Raw genomic sequence first — 18,664 nt, 5'->3', positions numbered from 1 at the left:
CCCACACACTGAACCAGCTGGAACTGTGCGTTCCTGCTCAAGAAAAGCCCCGAGTATAACAATTTGCATGCAGGTGTAAACCGGATCACAGTCTGTTCTGGGTGGAGGTGAAGGATGATACTGTAATTTTCTGGTTCCTGTTTTTCGGTGTCCCTTTCCTGTTTGAGGCCAATTTCCTCTCTCCTGCGGAATTCCAAGATCCTGTTTGGGTGGGGAGACCATTTCAGCCAATCTCAAGAACTCCTTCCGCCTCAGCCAAGATCCAGCCATTCTGTACCCCTGTTCTCCTTCGCTGCTCTGCAAAGGCAGCCCTGCCAGAGGTTTGTGTATTCCCAGTGCGCCAACCCAGCCTCCTGCGTCTCTCTCATTAACTGACAAGTGCCGACTTAATTAACCGACACATTTTTATGTGGAAAGTCTTACGACAGGAGAGGCAGCTGAGCCAGAAGGAAGCTCCCACTCCTGCCTTGGCCTCTCTGCTCCTCTGTTCCTCAAGATGTTTGTGCTGTACCTGTGATGGCAGCTGCCAATCTTTTGGGAGCGTGTGCTGGATGTCCAAAATATGGGGTACCACTATCACGGAACCCCCACCACTCCTGTTCCCAGTGCCTTGGTGATATTTTACCCCTGAGCTAGTGAGCTGGGCAACAGCGGCAACTTCTAGAGGGGCCGCCCCCCTCTGTGCCATAGCCCCAGGCCTTGTCTTTGGCCACACACTTGTGGCGTTTATGGCCTCCGGCTGACCTGCCACATGTTTCTGATTATTGTCACTTGAAATGCTTTGCATTTACTGTCTTCAGTAAACACAGGAACCAGGTCTTGTGATGAAGCTGTTCCTGCAGAACACGATTTCCAGTTGCACATGGAGGCTTACGTTTCTGAATGCTTCTTCCCGTGGGGGGAGCCTTTACCCAGAAAAACTGTATGTTGCAGAAACAGGATCTAGCCGAGCCTTCTCCTTAACCAGCTAGTTTTCTTATATGTTTGAAGTGATGTGGCCCAGAAATGGGTTTACTCAGGGGTCGTTTTGTAGAAAAATAGGTGGTGGAGCTTAACATTAGCATATGACTCCCCCACCAGCCAAAAGCAACCTGACACAAGAAAGGAGAGCCCTGGGTGTGTGAGGCCTGCTCGGGCTGATTAGAGATCCAGCTAGCTCAAGCAGGCCTTGCTCACCTGGGGCTCTCCTTGGGCTCCCCCCCCAGGTCAAAAGGCCACCAACCACCCACTGTCCAAAATCACATAAGAAGTGGAGAAAGGGTGGCGTGGGCTTCTCCAGGGAGGGTTGCTGAGGGTGTGGCAAAGCTCCTGGTGGCTGGCTGGCTGCCCACACTCCTAATCCAGGGATATTTTTGCATGATGTCCTCTCAACAACAACCCTGCAATGTAGGGTTAACGGAAAAAGTAGCTGACTAACCAAACAAGTTTTGAGACAGGATGGGGATTCAGACTTGGGTCTCTCCGATCTTAGTTGGACAGTCCGTTCTCATGCATTTGTTTGGTGGTTCCTACATTGTGGGATGAGGCTATTAGGAAGGCCCCTTACACTTTTTATGTCTCTCAGAATTCAGAATTTTCAGGAGGGGATTCTTATAGAACAGGGGTGGCCAAACTGTGGTTCGGGAGTCGCTTGCTGCTCTTTCACATATATTGTGCAGCTCTTGAAGCCCCCACCACCCCATTGGCTGGCTTGGAGAAGACATTTTTGTTTTTAAATCACTTCTTCAAGCCAAGCCAGCCAGCAGTTTGGAGAATGCATTTAAAGTTAAAGTTCCTTCCGTCTTGCAGCTCTCAGACTTCTGAAATTCATGTTTTGTGGCTCTCAGACATCTGACATTTATTCTATGTGGCTCTTACATTAAGCAAGTTTGGCCACCCCTGTTATAGAAGAAGGAAAGCTGCGGTGTAATGGTTCAGCTGTGAATGTGACCTTTATTCTTTCCTCCACCGATTGTGTTTTTGCCTTAAGCAAATACAGTTGCATGCATCTTCCTGTTTTCCCCCATTCTCAAATCCCAGCCCCACTGCATTATTTTGTCTTACTAGGAATCTTTCCTCTTAGATTCAACTCTTGCGCCATATTTTACAATCCACTCACTGGCTGCCTGATGTTATCATGTTTTGCAGTCTGCTTACTGATTAACTGAAAAGTTTTTATTCTCCTAATTGTCAATCCATTTTGGGCCCCAGTGAGAAAGGCAGGCAAAACCTGAAAACCATAATAATGGAACTGGCGCACTGCCCTGACTCCAAGATCCTCTTCTCATTCTGGCTTGGTTGGCCCTGATAGAGGCTCTTGAGCACAGGACTATTTTTGCTGCAAGGGGCCCTTTTCTCACCATTGGCAGTTCATCTCTACTTTAAAACCGCCTCGCTGTGCTTCCCTCAAATTTGGTAGTGGTTTTACTGTGGAACTGGGTGTAGTCTTAAACCAGTGGGCGATAGTGGCAGCTGCCATGTGGCCCCAGGTGCCCATGACCTGCCCTCTGGTGATGCGGGGGCAGCAATTGCTGTCTGGGGCATGGGCAGGCCTCGGATTCAGCAGGAGCTCACCGGAGCACAGCTCCTGAACCTTTCTGAAGGTTCCCCCTCCTCCTCCCCACCTCCCGTCCACTGAATAGTAGGTGCAGCTGCATAACAATCCCTGGATTGGGAGAGCAGGCAGCCAGCCAGCCACCAGGGGCTTTGCCACACCTCCAGCAGCCCTCATGAACCCCTGGAGAAGCCCGCACCACCTTTCTCCACTTCTTATGTGACTTTGGGCGGCAGGTGGCTTGCTGGCCTTTTGACTGGATCTCTAGCCAGCCCAAGTAGGCCTCGCTCGCCCAGGGCTCTCCTTTCTTGCATCGGGTTGCTTTTGGCTGGGTGTGTGTGTGTGGCATATGCTAATGAGTTATGGTTCCTGCCCACCTCGTGTGGGGTGGGGGCTGTCCCTTGGACCCCGGTGGCAGGGATAGGCCTGACCGGGGCTGGGGGGAGCAAGATGTGGCATTGATTCAGGGGGCCCGTCCTGGATTTTTGCCCAGAAATGCTCAGACTACTTCTGCTTGGAGCCTCTGGCATGTGGCCTTCATGCCCTCTTGACACACTTCCTGAAACTGGTTCTGGCCTGCCATGTTCAGAAGGAGGATGCTGGATCCAGAGGACCAGCCGATGGATCCGGGCAGGTCAGCTTCCTCTCAAAGCCAAGCTTTGCTCAAGAGAGCCACGGAGAGAGCATTCCACCCCCCTCCCGCACCAGTTTTCCATGTTCCTGATTTGAGGAGCCATCCACCTGCTCTGCCAATGAAAGAGCCAGTGGGAGGCTTTAAAGCTGCTGGAATAAATTCCCATTGGCAGATGGTTCTCCCCCCCCTTCCACCCAATGCAGGGATGCGGGCACTGTTGCTATAGCAGCACTGAAAGCTGCCGGTCTGATTTTTAACCCTTCCTTCTCCTCAGCTTGGAAGGGTTGTGGGTGTGACTAAGTGAAAGGCATCCTTCCTGGCTCAAACTGCACCCTCCTCTCCAAAATCTAAATAGCTAACTGATGAGATGCGAATGGCTCATGCAGAGCTCTTTTGTAAGCACCTCTGTGACCTTCCCTCTCTTGTTGGGACCTGTGTTCGGGCACTTGGTCTTGCTGTGGCTGAAATTTCATTTCCCCCCTCCTTGGGGTATGGAACAGGACTGGGAGAAGGGGGCTGACAGAGACAGATGTAGGCAAAGCACAGAAGGGTCGTCTGCAGACTCCAGAGGGAGCTCCATGTACCCTTGGTTTGCATTGAATAATTCTCATGTAAAGCTGAACGCACAATTGAAACCACATGTTTATCCAGGTAATGGCACTGGTTTCATCTGTAACATGAACGTGCGCTGACTCGTTCTTACAAACAGATGTATGCCCACGCATGCAAGACGTGCATGCGTTCACTGTAATTGTGTGAACAGGGTTTGCTCAAAGATGGGTATAGCATTGGCTGTGGGATGCAGTGTGGTCGCCAGTGTAGAGGGCTTTCAAAGGAGATCGGACAAATCCATGAAGTCCATTGGTGGCTGTTAGCCAGAATGCCTGAACAGAACCTCCATGTTCAAAGATAGTATATCTCTTGCATTCTGATTCCTAGGTGTTAGTGATGAATGGAGAGATGTCTCTGGTGTTTCTATGCACCTTTTGGGGTACCCAGTTAGCCAATATGGGGAATAAGATGCTGGAATAGATAGAGTACTGGTTTGATTCATGTGGTTTGCTCTTCTGTTCTGGAATAGTGAACCAGGAATTCCATGGTTTGAGCTGCCTCGATCTCTTAAAGGAGCTTTCTGGCTATCTGGCTTTCTTCATTGAACTATTATCTTTAGCTTAGCTCTCGAACTGCAAGAAAGGGGCACAACAGCACCTTTCAGGGTTTCAGAGAGCCAGTTTGGTGTAGTGGTTAAGTGTGCGGATTCTAATCCGGGAGAACCAGGTTTGAATCCCCACTCCTCCACGTGCAGCAGCTGGGTGACCTTGGGTCAGCCATAACTTTTGTCAGAGGAGATGGCACCTGGGTTTTTTTTTTCTTGGCCACTGTGTGACACAGAGTGTTGGACTGGATGGGCCATTGGCCTGATCCAACATGGCTTCTCTTATGTTCTTCTGTGACACAGAGTGTTGGACTGGATGGGCCCTTGGCCTGATCCAACATGGCTTCTCTTATGTTCTTATGTGACACAGCGTGTTGGACTGGATAGGCCATTGGCCTGATCCAACATGGCTTCTCTTATGTTCTTATGTGACACAGCGTGTTGGACTGGATAGGCCATTGGCCTGATCCAACATGGCTTCTCTTATGTTCTTATGTGACACAGAGTGTTGGACTGGATGGGCCATTGGCCTGATCCAACATGGCTTCTCTTATGTTCTTATGCGACACATCGTGTTGGACTGGATGGGCCATTGGCCTGATCCAACATGGCTTCTCTTATGTGACACAGAGTGTTGGACTGGATGGGCCACTGGCCTGATCCAACAGGGCTTCTCTTATGTGACACAGAGTGTTGGACTTGATGGGCCATTGGCCTGATCCAACATGGCTTCTCTTATGTTCTTCTGTGACACAGAGTGTTCGACTGGATGGGCCCTTGGCCTGATCCAACATGGCTTCTCTTATGTTCTTATGTGACACAGAGTGTTGGACTGGATGGGCCCTTGGCCTGATCCAACATGGCTTCTCTTATGTTCTTATGTGACACAGCGTGTTGGACTGGATAGGCCATTGGCCTGATCCAACATGGCTTCTCTTATGTTCTTATGTGACACAGAGTGTTGGACTGGATGGGCCATTGGCCTGATCCAACATGGCTTCTCTTATGTTCTTATGTGACACAGAGTGTTGGACTGGATGGGCCATTGGCCTGATCCAACATGGCTTCTCTTATGTTCTTATGTGACACAGAGTGTTGGACTGGATGGGCCATTGGCCTGATCCAACATGGCTTCTCTTCTGTTCTTATGACTGTATGGAATTCTGTTCCTGCTGAGTGGCTTCCTCCCTTCCCCAGTCACCGTCTCTTGAGTCTCCAGGAATGTGCCTTGCCAGAGTTGGCATCCCTAGTTAGTAACACAAGTAGTTTAGTGCATCGCTGAGGGCATTTGCTGGGGCTTCCAGTGAAGATGCAAATGATATCTTGGAAGGCTGGATTCAAATGCATGCAAGTGTGTGTGTGTGGGGGGGGTCTCTTATGGGTCTCCAAGCCATAACATAGTTCTGATGTGGCTTTTGGGGTGAAACTGTTCAGACTTTAATGCTGGAGGTGCCCCTAACTCTGTGCCCCTCCTTTCTTCAGAACCAGAAGGGCTAACCCTGCAAATTTGTGATTCCAAATTATCTCGCTGCTTCTGTTATACATGTTGGGATTTACCATGTGTTTGTGAGAACTTTGCCAATCATAACAGAGCTTGCTTTTGGATACTCTTGTGATGAGAGCTCCCAAGCAGAGTTCATGTAGTGTTCATGTGCTGGTTTTCTTGATACAACTGGCTGCCTTCCTTGCATGAGAGGAAGTGGTTATCTTTTGCAGCTTGTCTGTTCCATGGCTTGGGCTTTGTGAATGAGAACCCAAGTTGAACCAGCTTTTTTCCTCTGCAGCACGCCAGTGTCATGGCATGGGCTTAACGTCAGTTGACCACAGTCCTGTTGGTTTCTTCTTTGAAATGTAGTCGAAAATGTGCTATAGGGCATCCGGTAGGACCCCTCTTTACACAGTGCAAGATGCAGAAGCTAGCTAGTCCAAGGACATAGACAATGGGGTCGTGCTGCAGTTCAGCCCAGGTAAAACGTGCCGGAATATCGTATTCTCATCTGTTGGTTTGGAGTAAGAGTTAGGACAGATTTTGGTTTTGTGGGTTGAAAATGCTGAATTCAGTGGGAAGAAGTTTCCTAAGAAGCAGTTGGTACCAATATTTACATTTCTCCGGGAGTTTTTTGTAGCAGGAACTTCTTTGCATATTAGGCCACACCCCTCCCTGCTACAGCCCGCCCAGTGCCAAATTTTCCACCTTTTCAGCACCAGGTTAAGACAGCCCTCTTTGAGGAGGCCTTTAAAGACCTCCCTGGTTATGCAGGGGTCCGATACGATTAGCCAGGTGTTTTCCCTTCACGTTGGGTCTGATCTTTTTAGACGAGGCGATTGTTATTTAATGCTTTTATGTTATTTTAAGTTAATGTTTAATGTTTTTAGCTATTGTTAGCCAGGTGTTTTCCCTTCACTTTGGGTCTGATCTTTTTAGATGAAGTGAATATTATTTAATGTCTTTATGTTATTTTAAATTAATGTTTAATGTCTTTAGCTATCATATTTTATTGTTTTATATTTGTTGTAAGCTGCCCAGAGAACTTTGGGCAGTGTGGAAATGAAATTAATAATATAACCACTACCACCAACAACAGGATTCAAGTACCTCACATTTGGCAGATGTGTGATACATGATAATGATTGTGAGTCGTTTGGGCTCAATCCTGTTTCTAATGTTTTAGATTCCAGGGCTTTTTTGTAGCAGGAACTCCTTTGCATATTAGGCCACACCTCCCTGATGTAGCCAGGAGGATTGGCTACATTAGGGGTGTGTGGCCTAATATGCAAAGGAGTTCCTGATTTTAAAAAAGCCCTGTCAGATTCTATTTTTGTTTTATCATGTCCTGAATGCTCCTTTCATGCTGCCATAAAATATCGAAATGTCCTATTGTGTGTCCCCCAAAAGGAAAAGTGACCAGGTATTACTGATACAAGCTGTTGGAACAGGAAATCTGATCCACTGGATCTGAGAAATTGGATTTGGGATCCTGTCACTGTGGCACAGAGTGGTAAAGCTGCAGTACTGCAGACCAAGCTCTGCTCATGACCTGAGTTGGATTCCGGCAGAAGCTGGGTTCAGGTAGCCGGCTCAAGGTTGACTCATCCTTCCATCCTTCTGAGGTCGGTCAAATGAGTACCCAGCTTGCTGGGGAGAAAGTGTAGAGGACTGGGGAAGGCAATGGCAAACCACCCCGTAAAAAGTCTGCAGAGCAAACGTTGTGGCGCGACATCACTCCAGAGTTGGAAAGGACTGCTGCCTGCACAAGCGACTACCTTTACCTTTTTACACTGAATCCACATTTCCTCCACATGGCTGACAGGCAGCATTTGGGACCACGTGGAGTCGGGAGGCTTGTCTGTGGTGTGGGGGCCGTACTTTCAAACAGAGCCTTCTCAGCCTCCTGCAGCTGTTCAGGAGTCCAGGGGAAAAGAGGAAGACGGTAATGATCTCCTCACCAGGGGGATTGCAAGAATGACAGCTGCTGTGCCGCATGGTGATCGGTTGTCTGTTTTTGGCTGGAGACAGCGACCTCCCCTGGCCAGGCTCCGTGCAAAGGTCTGTTTTGCAGAAATGGAGGAGGAGGGGAGAATTTGCAGCACTGAGGGTGGAGGACCCTGCTTGGGAAGAGCCTATGGCCACCCCGTGCCCTCCTTATTCGGGTCATTGTCTCCCGATTTCTTCTTCAGCAACATGGTTTTGAACTGAGGCATGGGAGGCTCCTGAGAAGATACAGCCAGTCTGTGGTTACTCCAGCAGTGCTCCTTTTTGTTTCTGTTCTAGTTTTGGCCTTCAACTACGTTGTATGGTTTTTTTGGTTCTTGGTTCCAGGAGATGGGTTGAAAAATCTGGATCTCCGTCAATTCTCGGAAAGCAACTGTAATTCAAAAAGCGAAGAGAGGATTGAACCCTTCAAGCTGTGTTTGATTTGATTAAACAAAACTTTGGCTTCTGGCACTTTTGTTAGCATTTTAAAGACGAGTTTTAAAAGGGTGTGTCTTTTTCTTCTTCAAAACAGCTAATAGTGCGGTGAGCAGTGTTTGGGGCAGTGATATCCAGAAAGGCTTGAAACTTTAACTCTTGTCTTTCTTTCCTGTGAAGCCCTGATTTGCAACTGACAGAGATTCATAATCTTTGTCTTTGGGGGGGGGGGGTGCTCCTAATTATTTTTTGTTGTTCAGTCGCACAATCGAGTCCGACTCTTTGCGACCCCGTGGACAAAGTTACGCCAGGCCCTCCTGTCTTCCACCATCCTCCAAAGTCTGCTCAAATTCATGTTAGTTACATCAGTAATGTTGTCCATCCATCTCATCTTTTGCCGTCCCCTTCTTCTTTTGCCTTCTGTCTTTCCCAGCATCAGAGTCTTCTCCAGGGAGTGCTCCCTTCTCATTTGGTGGCCTTAGTATCTGAGCTTCAGCTTCAGCATCTGACCTTCCAGGGAACAGTCTGGGTTGATTTCCCTTAGGACTGACTGAGCTGACCTTCTTGCAGTCCAAGGGTCTCTCAAGATTCTTCTCCAGCACCACTGCTCAAAAGCATCTATTCTTCTGAGCTTGGCCTTCCTTATGGTCCAACTCTCACAACCATACATTACTACTGGGAATACCATTGCTTTGACTATATGGACTTTTGTTGGCAGGGTGATGTCTCTACTTTTTATTATACTGCCTAGGTTTGCCATAGCTGTCCTCCCAAGGAACAACTGTCTTTTAATTTCATGGCTGCAGTCACCATCTGCGGTGATCTTGGATCCCAGAAATGTGAAGTCTGTCACTACTTCCATGTATTCTCCTTCCATTTGCCAAGGTGTGATGGGGCCGGATGCCATGTTCCTAATTATTACTTATTGCCTTAAACCACTGCTTTTCAAACTTCCTGACCCATTTCTGACCCCCTTCCCAAGTAACATGCAGGAATATTACATTAGCAGACCGTGAAACAACTTTATTTTTCATCTTTAGTTTTTATAATTGTATAATATCATTGAGTGACCAGCTATGTTGGCTAGCTAGATTCGAACCAGCAGCACCTTAGAGACCAACAAGTTTTGGGGGTATGAGCTTTCAAGAGCCAAAACTCCCTTCGTCAGATGCAAGTAGGAATGGAGATCCTGGAATCCTTATATCCCAGTCAGAAAGTGGGAGGGGTGTTGCAAAGAAGGGAATCAGGGTGCAGAGGTCAGCTTGATTAGAGCAGAGGGGAAAGGCTTGGGGGACAGAAAACTAGAATCTGTAGTGACATAAGAATCCTGTGTCCCTGTTCAACCCTTGAGGGGGGGGTGTCCATTGTTTTGAACTCTGATTCAGCAGTCTCGCACTGTAGTGTCCCCTTCAAGCTTCACTGTTTGGCTACTGCCGCTGAGCTTCCAAGAGCATAAGAACTCTGTGGCACATAAGAGAAGCCATGTTGGATCAGGCCAATGGCCCATCCAGTCCAACACTCTGTGGCACATAAGGACATAAGAGAAGCCATGTTGGATCAGGCCAGTGGCCCATCCAGTCCAACACTCTGTGTCACATAAGGACATAAGAGAAGCCATGTTGGATCAGGCCAATGGCCCATCCAGTCCAACACTCTGTGGCACATAAGAACATAAGAGAAGCCATGTTGGATCAGGCCAATGGCCCATCCAGTCCAACACTCTGTGGCACATAAGGACATAAGAGAAGCCATGTTGGATCAGGCCAGTGGCCCATCCAGTCCAACACTCTGTGGCACATAAGAACATAAGGGAAGCCATGTTGGATCAGGCCAATGGCCCATCCAGTCCAACACTCTGTGGCACATAAGGACATAAGAGAAGCCATGTTGGATCAGGCCAATGGCCCATCCAGTCCAACACTCTGTGGCACATAAGAACATAAGGGAAGCAATGTTGGATCAGGCCAATGGCCCATCCAGTCCAACACTCTGTGTCACATAAGAACTTAAGAGAAGCCATGTTGGATCAGGCCAATGGCCCATCCAGTCCAACACTCTGTGTCACATAAGAACATAAGAGAAGCCATGTTGGATCAGGCCAATGGCCCATCCAGTCCAACACTCTGTGTCACAGAAGAACATAAGAGAAGCCATGTTGGATCAGGCCAATGGCCCATCCAGTCCAACACTCTGTGTCACATAAGAACTTAAGAGAAGCCATGTTGGATCAGGGCAGTGACCCATCCAGTACAACACTCTGTGGCACACAGTGGCCAAAACCCAGGGCCATCAGGAGGTCCACCAGAAGGGCCAGAACCCCGGAAGCCCTTCCACAGTGGCCTCACCAAACATCAAGAATACAGAGCATTACTCCCCCAGACACAGAGTGTTTCATCTATACCTTGTGACTAAGAGCCGCTCTGCTCTATACCTTGAATAAAACCTAGTTGGTCTTAAAGGTGCCACTGGACTCCAACTTTGTTCTGCAGCTTCAGACCAACACGGCTACCCACCTGGATTTCTCAGCTCCATATCTTTATCCAGTCCCCTCTTGAAGCTGTCTATGTTTGTAGTCACCATTACTTCCTGCAGCATGAATTCCGCACATTAATTACTCCTTGGGTGAAGCAATAAAAGACAAGTGGGTCCCAGAGTACAGTCTCATGAACAGATAAGAAGCTGACCTATAGTGAGTCAGACCCTCGATCCATCAAGGTCATTATTGTCTACTCTGACTGGCAGCAGCTCTCCAGGGTCTCAGGCAGAGGTCTTTTGCATCACCTACTGCATGATCCTTTTAAACTGGAGATGCCGGAGATCGAACCTGGGACCTTCCGCATGCCAAGCAGATGCTCTAGCACTGAGCCCCCACTCCCAGCTCACTTTCTTCCTCCTTTCTTGCCTGGTGACCCACTTGCTAGAGCTTGAGAACAGTTTCTAGGTAACCTGCACATTCCATAACCACATGGAGTTTCCCTTCAGTGCCCCGTGTTTTTATGTAATACGAATGTCCCCTGTTTCTGTTATTCCAGGTGTTATGGATTTTGTATGCAATGAATCTTGGTATTACATGTCTAGGCAATGTGGAAATATGCTGCTGCTTTTCATACCTCTGTTTGGGTGTTTAGTTCCCGTATGATTTTTATAGTGATTTTTGCAAAGTATATAAATAACAGTAAGGTGAAGGTGCAAGCACGAGTCGTTTTTGACTCTGGGGTGACGTTGCTTTCACAACGTTTTCACGGCAGAGTTTTTACGGGGTGGTTTGCCATTGCCTTCCCCAGTCATCTACAGTTTTCCCCCAGCAAACTGGGTACTCATTTTACCAACCTCGGAAGGATGGGAGGCTGAGTCAACCTGGAGCCAGCTATCTGAACCAGCTTCCACTGGGATCAAAATCAGGTCGTGAGCAGAGGGTTCCAACTGCAGTACTGCAGCTTTACCACTCTGCGCCACGGGGCTCTTCAAATAACAGTAATTCCCCTGAAATGGCTTCTTGTCTGATGTCTGGAAAGGCCAGGCAAATTGGGTTGTGGTTTTAGATGCAGAAAGTTTGATTGAAAACAGTCAGATTTCAAATGCAAGCTTAGTCTGTGTATCTAAACGGGGATTTGAAAGATGATGTGCTTTATAAACACAGCAGAGATCACTTGTTTGGACTGAAAATTTCAGTGTGTGTGTGTGATGTCATGGTATTGCTTTCTCTCTCTCAAAATAAACCTCTAGCCCACAGGAAGTAATTTTATGTTTTCAAAAAATGACCGCCCTGCATCATACATTTTTGCTTATGTTTGGAGATGTTGCAGTGTTCATCCCCTGTGCTCCCCCCCGACCCTGTAATTAATTGTTGTTTTTGCCCAGGATGTCCAGGTCACATTGGGCATGTGGAGGGAAACCTCTTGATACCGATTGGTGTGATAGCATGGACTGGTCATTAAGTCACTCTGTCAGCTTCTTAAGGAACAGCGCCACTGAAACGTTTGCAGTCCAGCATTTGGAAGGGAAGGGAGAGTTGAAAATGCAGGTGGGATCATCACACGGCCCTCAAGCGGAGCTTTGTGAAAGAGGTCCCAGAAGATTTAGAAGCTAAGAGCCCAAAGGGATGAAGACTGAAAGAGAAGGGCAGATGCCTACTGTCTCTCCCCTAATCAGTTTATGTTGGGGAGGATGTACCATCAGGTGGAGACACACCTGTTGGATTGCTCCTCCGTACAAAAACAGCTCTGTGCACATATAGGGAACTAAGATGCCAAGGAGAAGGTTGTAAGATGCTACTCAGGAACTCATTTGTATATTAGGAACTCATTTGTATATTAGGCCACACCTCCTGACATCACCATTGTTCCACACAGGGGATTTTTGTGGAAACCCCCCCAGCAGGAACTCATTTGCATATTAGGCCACACTCTGACACCAAGTCAGCCGGAACTGCTTTCCTGTGCATTTCTGCTCAAAAAAAGCCCTGATGTTATTCAGGAATATTTGGGAGTGTTCGTGAGTGATACACGAAACTGTGTAATACTGAATCAGACCATCAGTCCATGAAGGAAAGTCTTGTCTGCTCAGACTGACAGCAGCTCTCCAGGGTCTCAGGAGGAGATCTTCCACATCTCCTCCTACCCGATCCCTTTAAGTGGAGATGCTGGGGATTGCACCAGAGACCTTCTGCATGCCAAGCAGATGCTCTACCACTGACTTTATTGGAAATAAAGGAAGAAAATATCACCGGGCCTAGCAAAGTCCTTCGTAGCAGCTCACCAAGGCAGTTTACCTTGAGCCATAAGTAAAACCTTCACTGGAACTGAACCGGATTCTGGTACCCTGGAGCTATAATGAAACATGAAATGAACCTTCTGGCTGTTACTGAGGGCACATTAGTGCAAGGAATGCTTCTCCACCCCACCCCACCCCACCCCCAAGCATGGAAGTAATACAGCCCCACACATATTCTGTTTTCAGATTGCATTTTTTTTTTTTTTGCTATTTACAGCCCCTCCCTGATTGACCTGTGGGTGGGAGCATTGTTTCCTCTGTGGGGAGCCTGCATGTATAAGCCATGGCTGCCTGTGCTGTCTCCCAGTGGAGCAAAATGCTCCGCCCACAGATCTTGGGCTGTTTCAGCTGCCAAAAACAGCACTGGAGAGAGGCAGGAATTCCTCTGTCTCCTGCACAGCAGCGCTAATCCAAATCAGTGCCTGGCTGCCCATTAACTCCCAAGTTGCCACCAAGGACTAGCAGCTACAGTATCGCTGCAAGTCTCTGTGGTGATCTCAGTATGGTTTGTAACATCTTGTCAGCCTCAGGGAAGGCTCAGCTGGACGCAATGTGAGAAATCTGTGGCCGGGAGATCCTCTTCTGTTTTCATTAAAGCATTTCCCTAGTTCAGTTGACAGTCGTGTAAGGCTTTTTTGGACGTATATACATAAAATCATGTGCTGTGTCTACCTGGGACCTAAGAAGTCAAGGGAAACCGCTCACCTGAGAGACTTGCGGCTCCCCCTTGAACACATGGGTCTCCTGCACCCTTGGCTTCTCCAGCGCCAGTGCTTCCAAAGTAGGCATCTGCCTCATATGTGCCGTTTCTATCCCCCTCCCCCGCTTGCCAAGGCTGTAGGGATGTGCCCGCCCATGCGCTGAACTTCTCCACCTGATCTGCTGCTCCCTCCCTTGCCCTGAGAGCCTTATAAGAAGCTGCCGGCGTTGCGGAACTGGAGAAGCTAGGATGAGTGATTTCACTGCTGGATATAGAAATGTTTGCACCTTGCAAGACGGAGTGATTTTCTGTAGTTGCTGAGAATCTAGGTGATAACACGGGGAAAGAAGTCCTCTCGCGCCGGAGACCAGCTGATGTCATGGTATTGGGACTTAAACTAAACTGCTGGGTGTTGGGTTGGGGTTTTAAAAATTTATTTTGGCGATCTTTGGAGGATGTACCTAAATTGGCTCACTGCAAAAGAGAAGGTGTCTTTGCAGGGGTGTTTGGGGAAGGCAGATCCTTGAAGTAGTTTAGGAATTCCAATCTTAGGCTGGTAGCGTTGCTATGGTATAGGAACTGGCAGTGTTGCCCGTCAATATGAAATACTTTGATGCCATGGGCACCCAGAATATCACCGTGCATGCATGAGTTTCACTCTCTTCCTCCCCTGCCCCACAATGCTTAATCCCTGCAAACTCCCCTGCGATGTTTCTCCTTTTGATGTGCATTTGGGAATGATCCCTTTTCCTTCTCTGCAGCTGTTTTGTAAAAGAGAGGTCTCTGCTGGTGTTTGTTACCAGGTCTTAGTTTGACTTTCATATCTGTTAGCTGGACGAAAAGTTACGTTATTAAAAAATGTTCCTCTCTAATGGTGGAAAGCACGGATGATTGCCCTTTCCATTCTCTCCTGACTGACCCATCTCTCTTTTTCTTGCTCTGTAGGATCAGTTTGACAACCTTGAAAAACACACTCAGTGGGGCATTGACGTTCTGGAGAAATACATCAAGTTTGTGAAAGAGAGAACGGAAATAGAACTCAACTATGCCAAGCAGCTTCGGTGAGTCAGATTCTTCCTTTTGATTGTTGATAGATACACAACTGGTGTTCGATTGTTTGATGGATATGCAGCCGTCGCAATGATTTGGGTAGTACCTGTTCAGAACTTTGGCAGCAATGTCCCCCAGGCTTCTTATATTTGAGGAGCACTCTTCTGATTGAAAATTGGAAGGACTTTGCTGAATTAGGATGGCTAAAATGACATGCTCAGAAAGAATGTCAACTCAATAATCCCTGTTCTGTTTCACTTCTGTGGTGCACAAATCAAACGTGCATTTTCTTGGGGCTCTTTTCTGTCTCGATTGTTTTTCTTATTAAAGGTATGCACTTTTTAATGTTCTTGACAAGAGAACTGTATATGCAATCGTGAATGGTGTAAAAACAAAGCAAATGAATAGGGAACAGCAGCTATGAAAAAGGGCGACAATGATAAAAAGAAACTCAAAGAGCACATTTGCCCAGGTCCGTGTCCATTGTTGGATATTGCTCGGTTGCTGCACTAGAGCACTAATTTGCAGCTATATTTCCTGTGTGGACAGACCAATTCAGTTGCCAGCGGCAGCTGACACCCTGAGGCACCCACCTCCCTTGCTCTCTGTATGAGTCACTGCTGTAGGCAGTGGGTACAGTCTGAGTTTATAGCACTGACTCATGCAGAGACACAGGGGTTGGGCTCCTCCAAGGATGGGTAACTTTGCTGCACCTGTGCATCAGCTCTGATCACACCTTGAGGCAATGATGCAGCAGAATTAAAATTCATGGGGGACGGTTCCGTCAGCGTCTGCTAGCTAGAATGGCTCGATGGAACTTCCATGTTCTGAGGCTGTATACCTCTGAATGCCAAATGCTGGCAAGGAAGCACCAGGGGAGGTTTGGGTCTCTGCGCCTCCTTTGTGGACCTTCCTGTTCTTCTGACTGGCCACTGTGGGAAATTGGATGCTGGACTAGGTGGACCTCTTGTCTGATCTAGCTAGACCTGTCACGTTATGTTATATGAGTGTTCACCCTCCAGCACAATCTGGTTAGATGGAGGCATGGCCAGAGCACTGAATCGTGCAGAGGCACAACCTGCAGCCTCCCCTCTTTGTGGGTATGTTGTGCTCACAGGTGCTTTTGATCAATTAAAGACATACATACGGAGCTGAATCCTACCAGATCGCCTTTGATGCAAATGGGAGTTGGGCATGATCTTACTAGATCACGGCTGCGTCCTCCTGACCTCCATGGCTTTTTGCCCACATGAGTCCGCAGGCAGCCTGGGGTGGGAGCACTAAAAGAAGCAATAAAACAAGGTGCCTCTTGAAACCACAGCCCTTAGGACCTAAGGGTGGACATTGGTAGGCGGTGTTCGTATTAAAGAAGCTTTGTGGGCTCAATCATTCCACACGTGTGTGTAGGTCTGAGTGCAAACATAAAGCCCAGTGTGCAGTCAGTAAGCAGAATGAGGATGGGCCAGCCCTAGACTATCTGTTGCTCTAGGCAAAGCTAATTTCTGGTCCACCCCCCACCCCCCACAATGGTAACCAATTTTCAAAAACAGATGAAATATCACCATGACTTCCAGGCGCGCACGCAAATACCAAAGAAACCAACATTAAATTGCTATTTTAAAAAATAATTCTGAGAACAAGTAATACAATAATCCTTCATTTTCTTGTAAGCCTGTTCTCTTTAGTAGCTACATGTAATGCCAGGTAGTGGAGATATAAACTTCATAAAAGATACAGGCAAGCACAAATATAATATAGAGTAATACAGTTGAAAGGGACCTCCAGAGTTATCTAATTTGACCCCCTGCACAATGCTGGAAATTCACAATTACTCCCCACCCACCCCCTCATACACAAACATTTTTACTTAAAATACAAACATGCTTAAAACTCTTGCAATATTTTGTTACCGATGCTCCCATGCTGCCTGGAGTGGGGAGTCTACAAAACTAATCTGGAGTGTGTGTCTACAAAACTATAGTCTTCTATAGAAAAATAACTACAACTCCTAAGAGGCAGTGCAATGATAGAGAGACAGCCGTGTATAGTGGTTCGTATGAGCCTACTACATGGAAGGCTTAGATTCAAAAACCCCAGTCTATTAAACAAAATGTGCTGCGGGAACTTGGTCTGGACAAACACTCTCAGCCTGATGTCCACCTCGTTGCCTTGCTTTGCACACACATAGAGGCTGGGTAGCAAGGTTAGGGAAGGAGGGAAGCGACCGGAAGGCGCTTCTGGGAGAACTGCAGCATAACAGAGCTGCGTTTGGGGGCGGGGGAGGGAGAAAGGAAGGAGGAACAGACCTGCGTCTGAAGTGGTAGGGCCGGCCAAGCCCACACCTGAGTGTGCCTCAGGCCCCCAAGCCTCTTCAGTGTGCATGCCCCTGAGGAAACCCAGAAGGAGCAGATGGGGCTGATGTGCTCCCCACTGCCTGGTTCTCAGCTGTGGGGAGGGGGGACTGAGCAGGGATCGCTCTTCTGAGACTCAGTAGGGAAGAGCGGGGAACCCGGGGCAAGCAGGAGAGCCAGGGAGAGGACGAGAAGGATGGCAAGAGAGTGGGGAAGCCCAGACAAGGATGAGAAGGGAGGTAGGAGAGCCGGGAAGAGAACGAGAAGGGCGGTAGGAAGCCAGGGCAAGCACGAGAAGGGCCGCGGGAGAACCAGGAAGAGGACGAGAAGGGCGGTGGGAGAGCGGGGAAGCCAGCGTGAGCACAAGAAGGGCGGCTGGAGAGCCAGGGAAGCTGGGGCGAGGATGAGAAAGGTGGTGGGAGAGCCAGGAAAGCATCTGCGAGTGTTGAGGGCACCCTGTTTGGCGCCCCCCCAGGGTTGGTGCCTTAGGCAAATACCTAATTTGCCTAGTGGATGGGCCGGCCCTGAGCACAGGCATGATGTCCTGCATGAGTATGGGTTGAATGCCACCATGGGGTTATAGAAGGCAAAAGAAAGACCCTGGGAGGGAGACCATTGTGGGAGGTTTTAAAACAAAGATGGCAGCTGGGTGTAGCCTTGATGGGTGTTGGTTCCTTGCAGGCAGGTCTCCCTTCCTTGCTCTTTCCCTTGTTTCCCTTTCCAGGACTAATAAAGAGGTGGGTGATGAAGGGGCAACTTTGACTGGCTCTATCAAAGGCAGTTAACCTGGACAAGCCCAATCTTGGAAGTTAATTGTGGTTAGCCCTGGTTAGTATTTGGGTGGGAGACCTCCACGGAAATCCAGGGAGGCAGGCAATAGCAAACTACCTCTGAACTTCTCTTGTCTTGAAAGCCCTACAGAGTTATTTTTGGGATGGAGAGAGTTGACAAAGAGGGATTTTTCTCCCTCTCCCAAAATACTAGAACGTGAGGGCATCCGATGAAGCTGATGGGTTGTAGGTTCAGGGCCAACAAATTAAGTTTACTGAATGCCAAATACTAAGAGAAGACTGGTATAAAACATTCTTTAGATGGGATATTATCCCACAAGATATAGCAAAAACAAATAAAGATTATAATGGGAAGTGCTGGAAATGTCAGAATACAGATGCAACGTTATATCATACGTGGTGGACATGCAAGAAAGCGAGGAAATATTGGCTATGCTGAAGATACATGAAGAAATACAAAAGTTATCTAAACAAGCTTGCCATGGATCCGAAAAATATTTTATTAAATACCTTATCAAGTAATATTACAAAAATACACTGTGAATTATTTAAGTATATAGTGATGGAGGCAAGAGTAATATTTGCAGCAAAATAGATGGCAGAGAAACGCCCAAACCTGAAGGGGAATGGAAGAATAAACTAAATGAATATGCGACAAACAGACTGATTTCAGAATGTCAAGAATAATGGAAAGATTTTTTTTTTTAAATTATATAGCTGAAAATCAAGAACAAAATTAAATTAGAGAATGACAGAAGGAAAGAGC

General features: G+C 47.7%; 1 protein-coding gene across 20 annotated transcripts in view; it reads left to right on the top strand.

Moving 5' to 3' along the window:
- Window positions 1-18,664, top strand: part of FNBP1 (formin binding protein 1) — a 242,782-nt gene that overhangs the window by 65,562 nt on the left and 158,556 nt on the right. For 19 of the 20 annotated variants that reach the window (XM_060250480.1, XM_060250479.1, XM_060250497.1 and 16 more), the window contains exon 2: window positions 14,652-14,767. In XM_060250480.1, coding sequence (XP_060106463.1) covers window positions 14,652-14,767 — 116 coding nt within the window. Of the gene's footprint in view, window positions 1-14,011; window positions 14,089-14,651; window positions 14,768-18,664 lie in introns of those variants that run through there. The other variant, XM_060250481.1, reaches the window with a different exon arrangement.

This window comes from Heteronotia binoei, chromosome 12 (assembly GCF_032191835.1).
Source record: "Heteronotia binoei isolate CCM8104 ecotype False Entrance Well chromosome 12, APGP_CSIRO_Hbin_v1, whole genome shotgun sequence".
In the NCBI taxonomy this organism is placed as follows: domain Eukaryota; kingdom Metazoa; phylum Chordata; class Lepidosauria; order Squamata; family Gekkonidae; genus Heteronotia; species Heteronotia binoei.
Note: the sequence above shows the minus strand (reverse complement) of the source record. Positions and strands in the feature narration are given on the sequence as shown.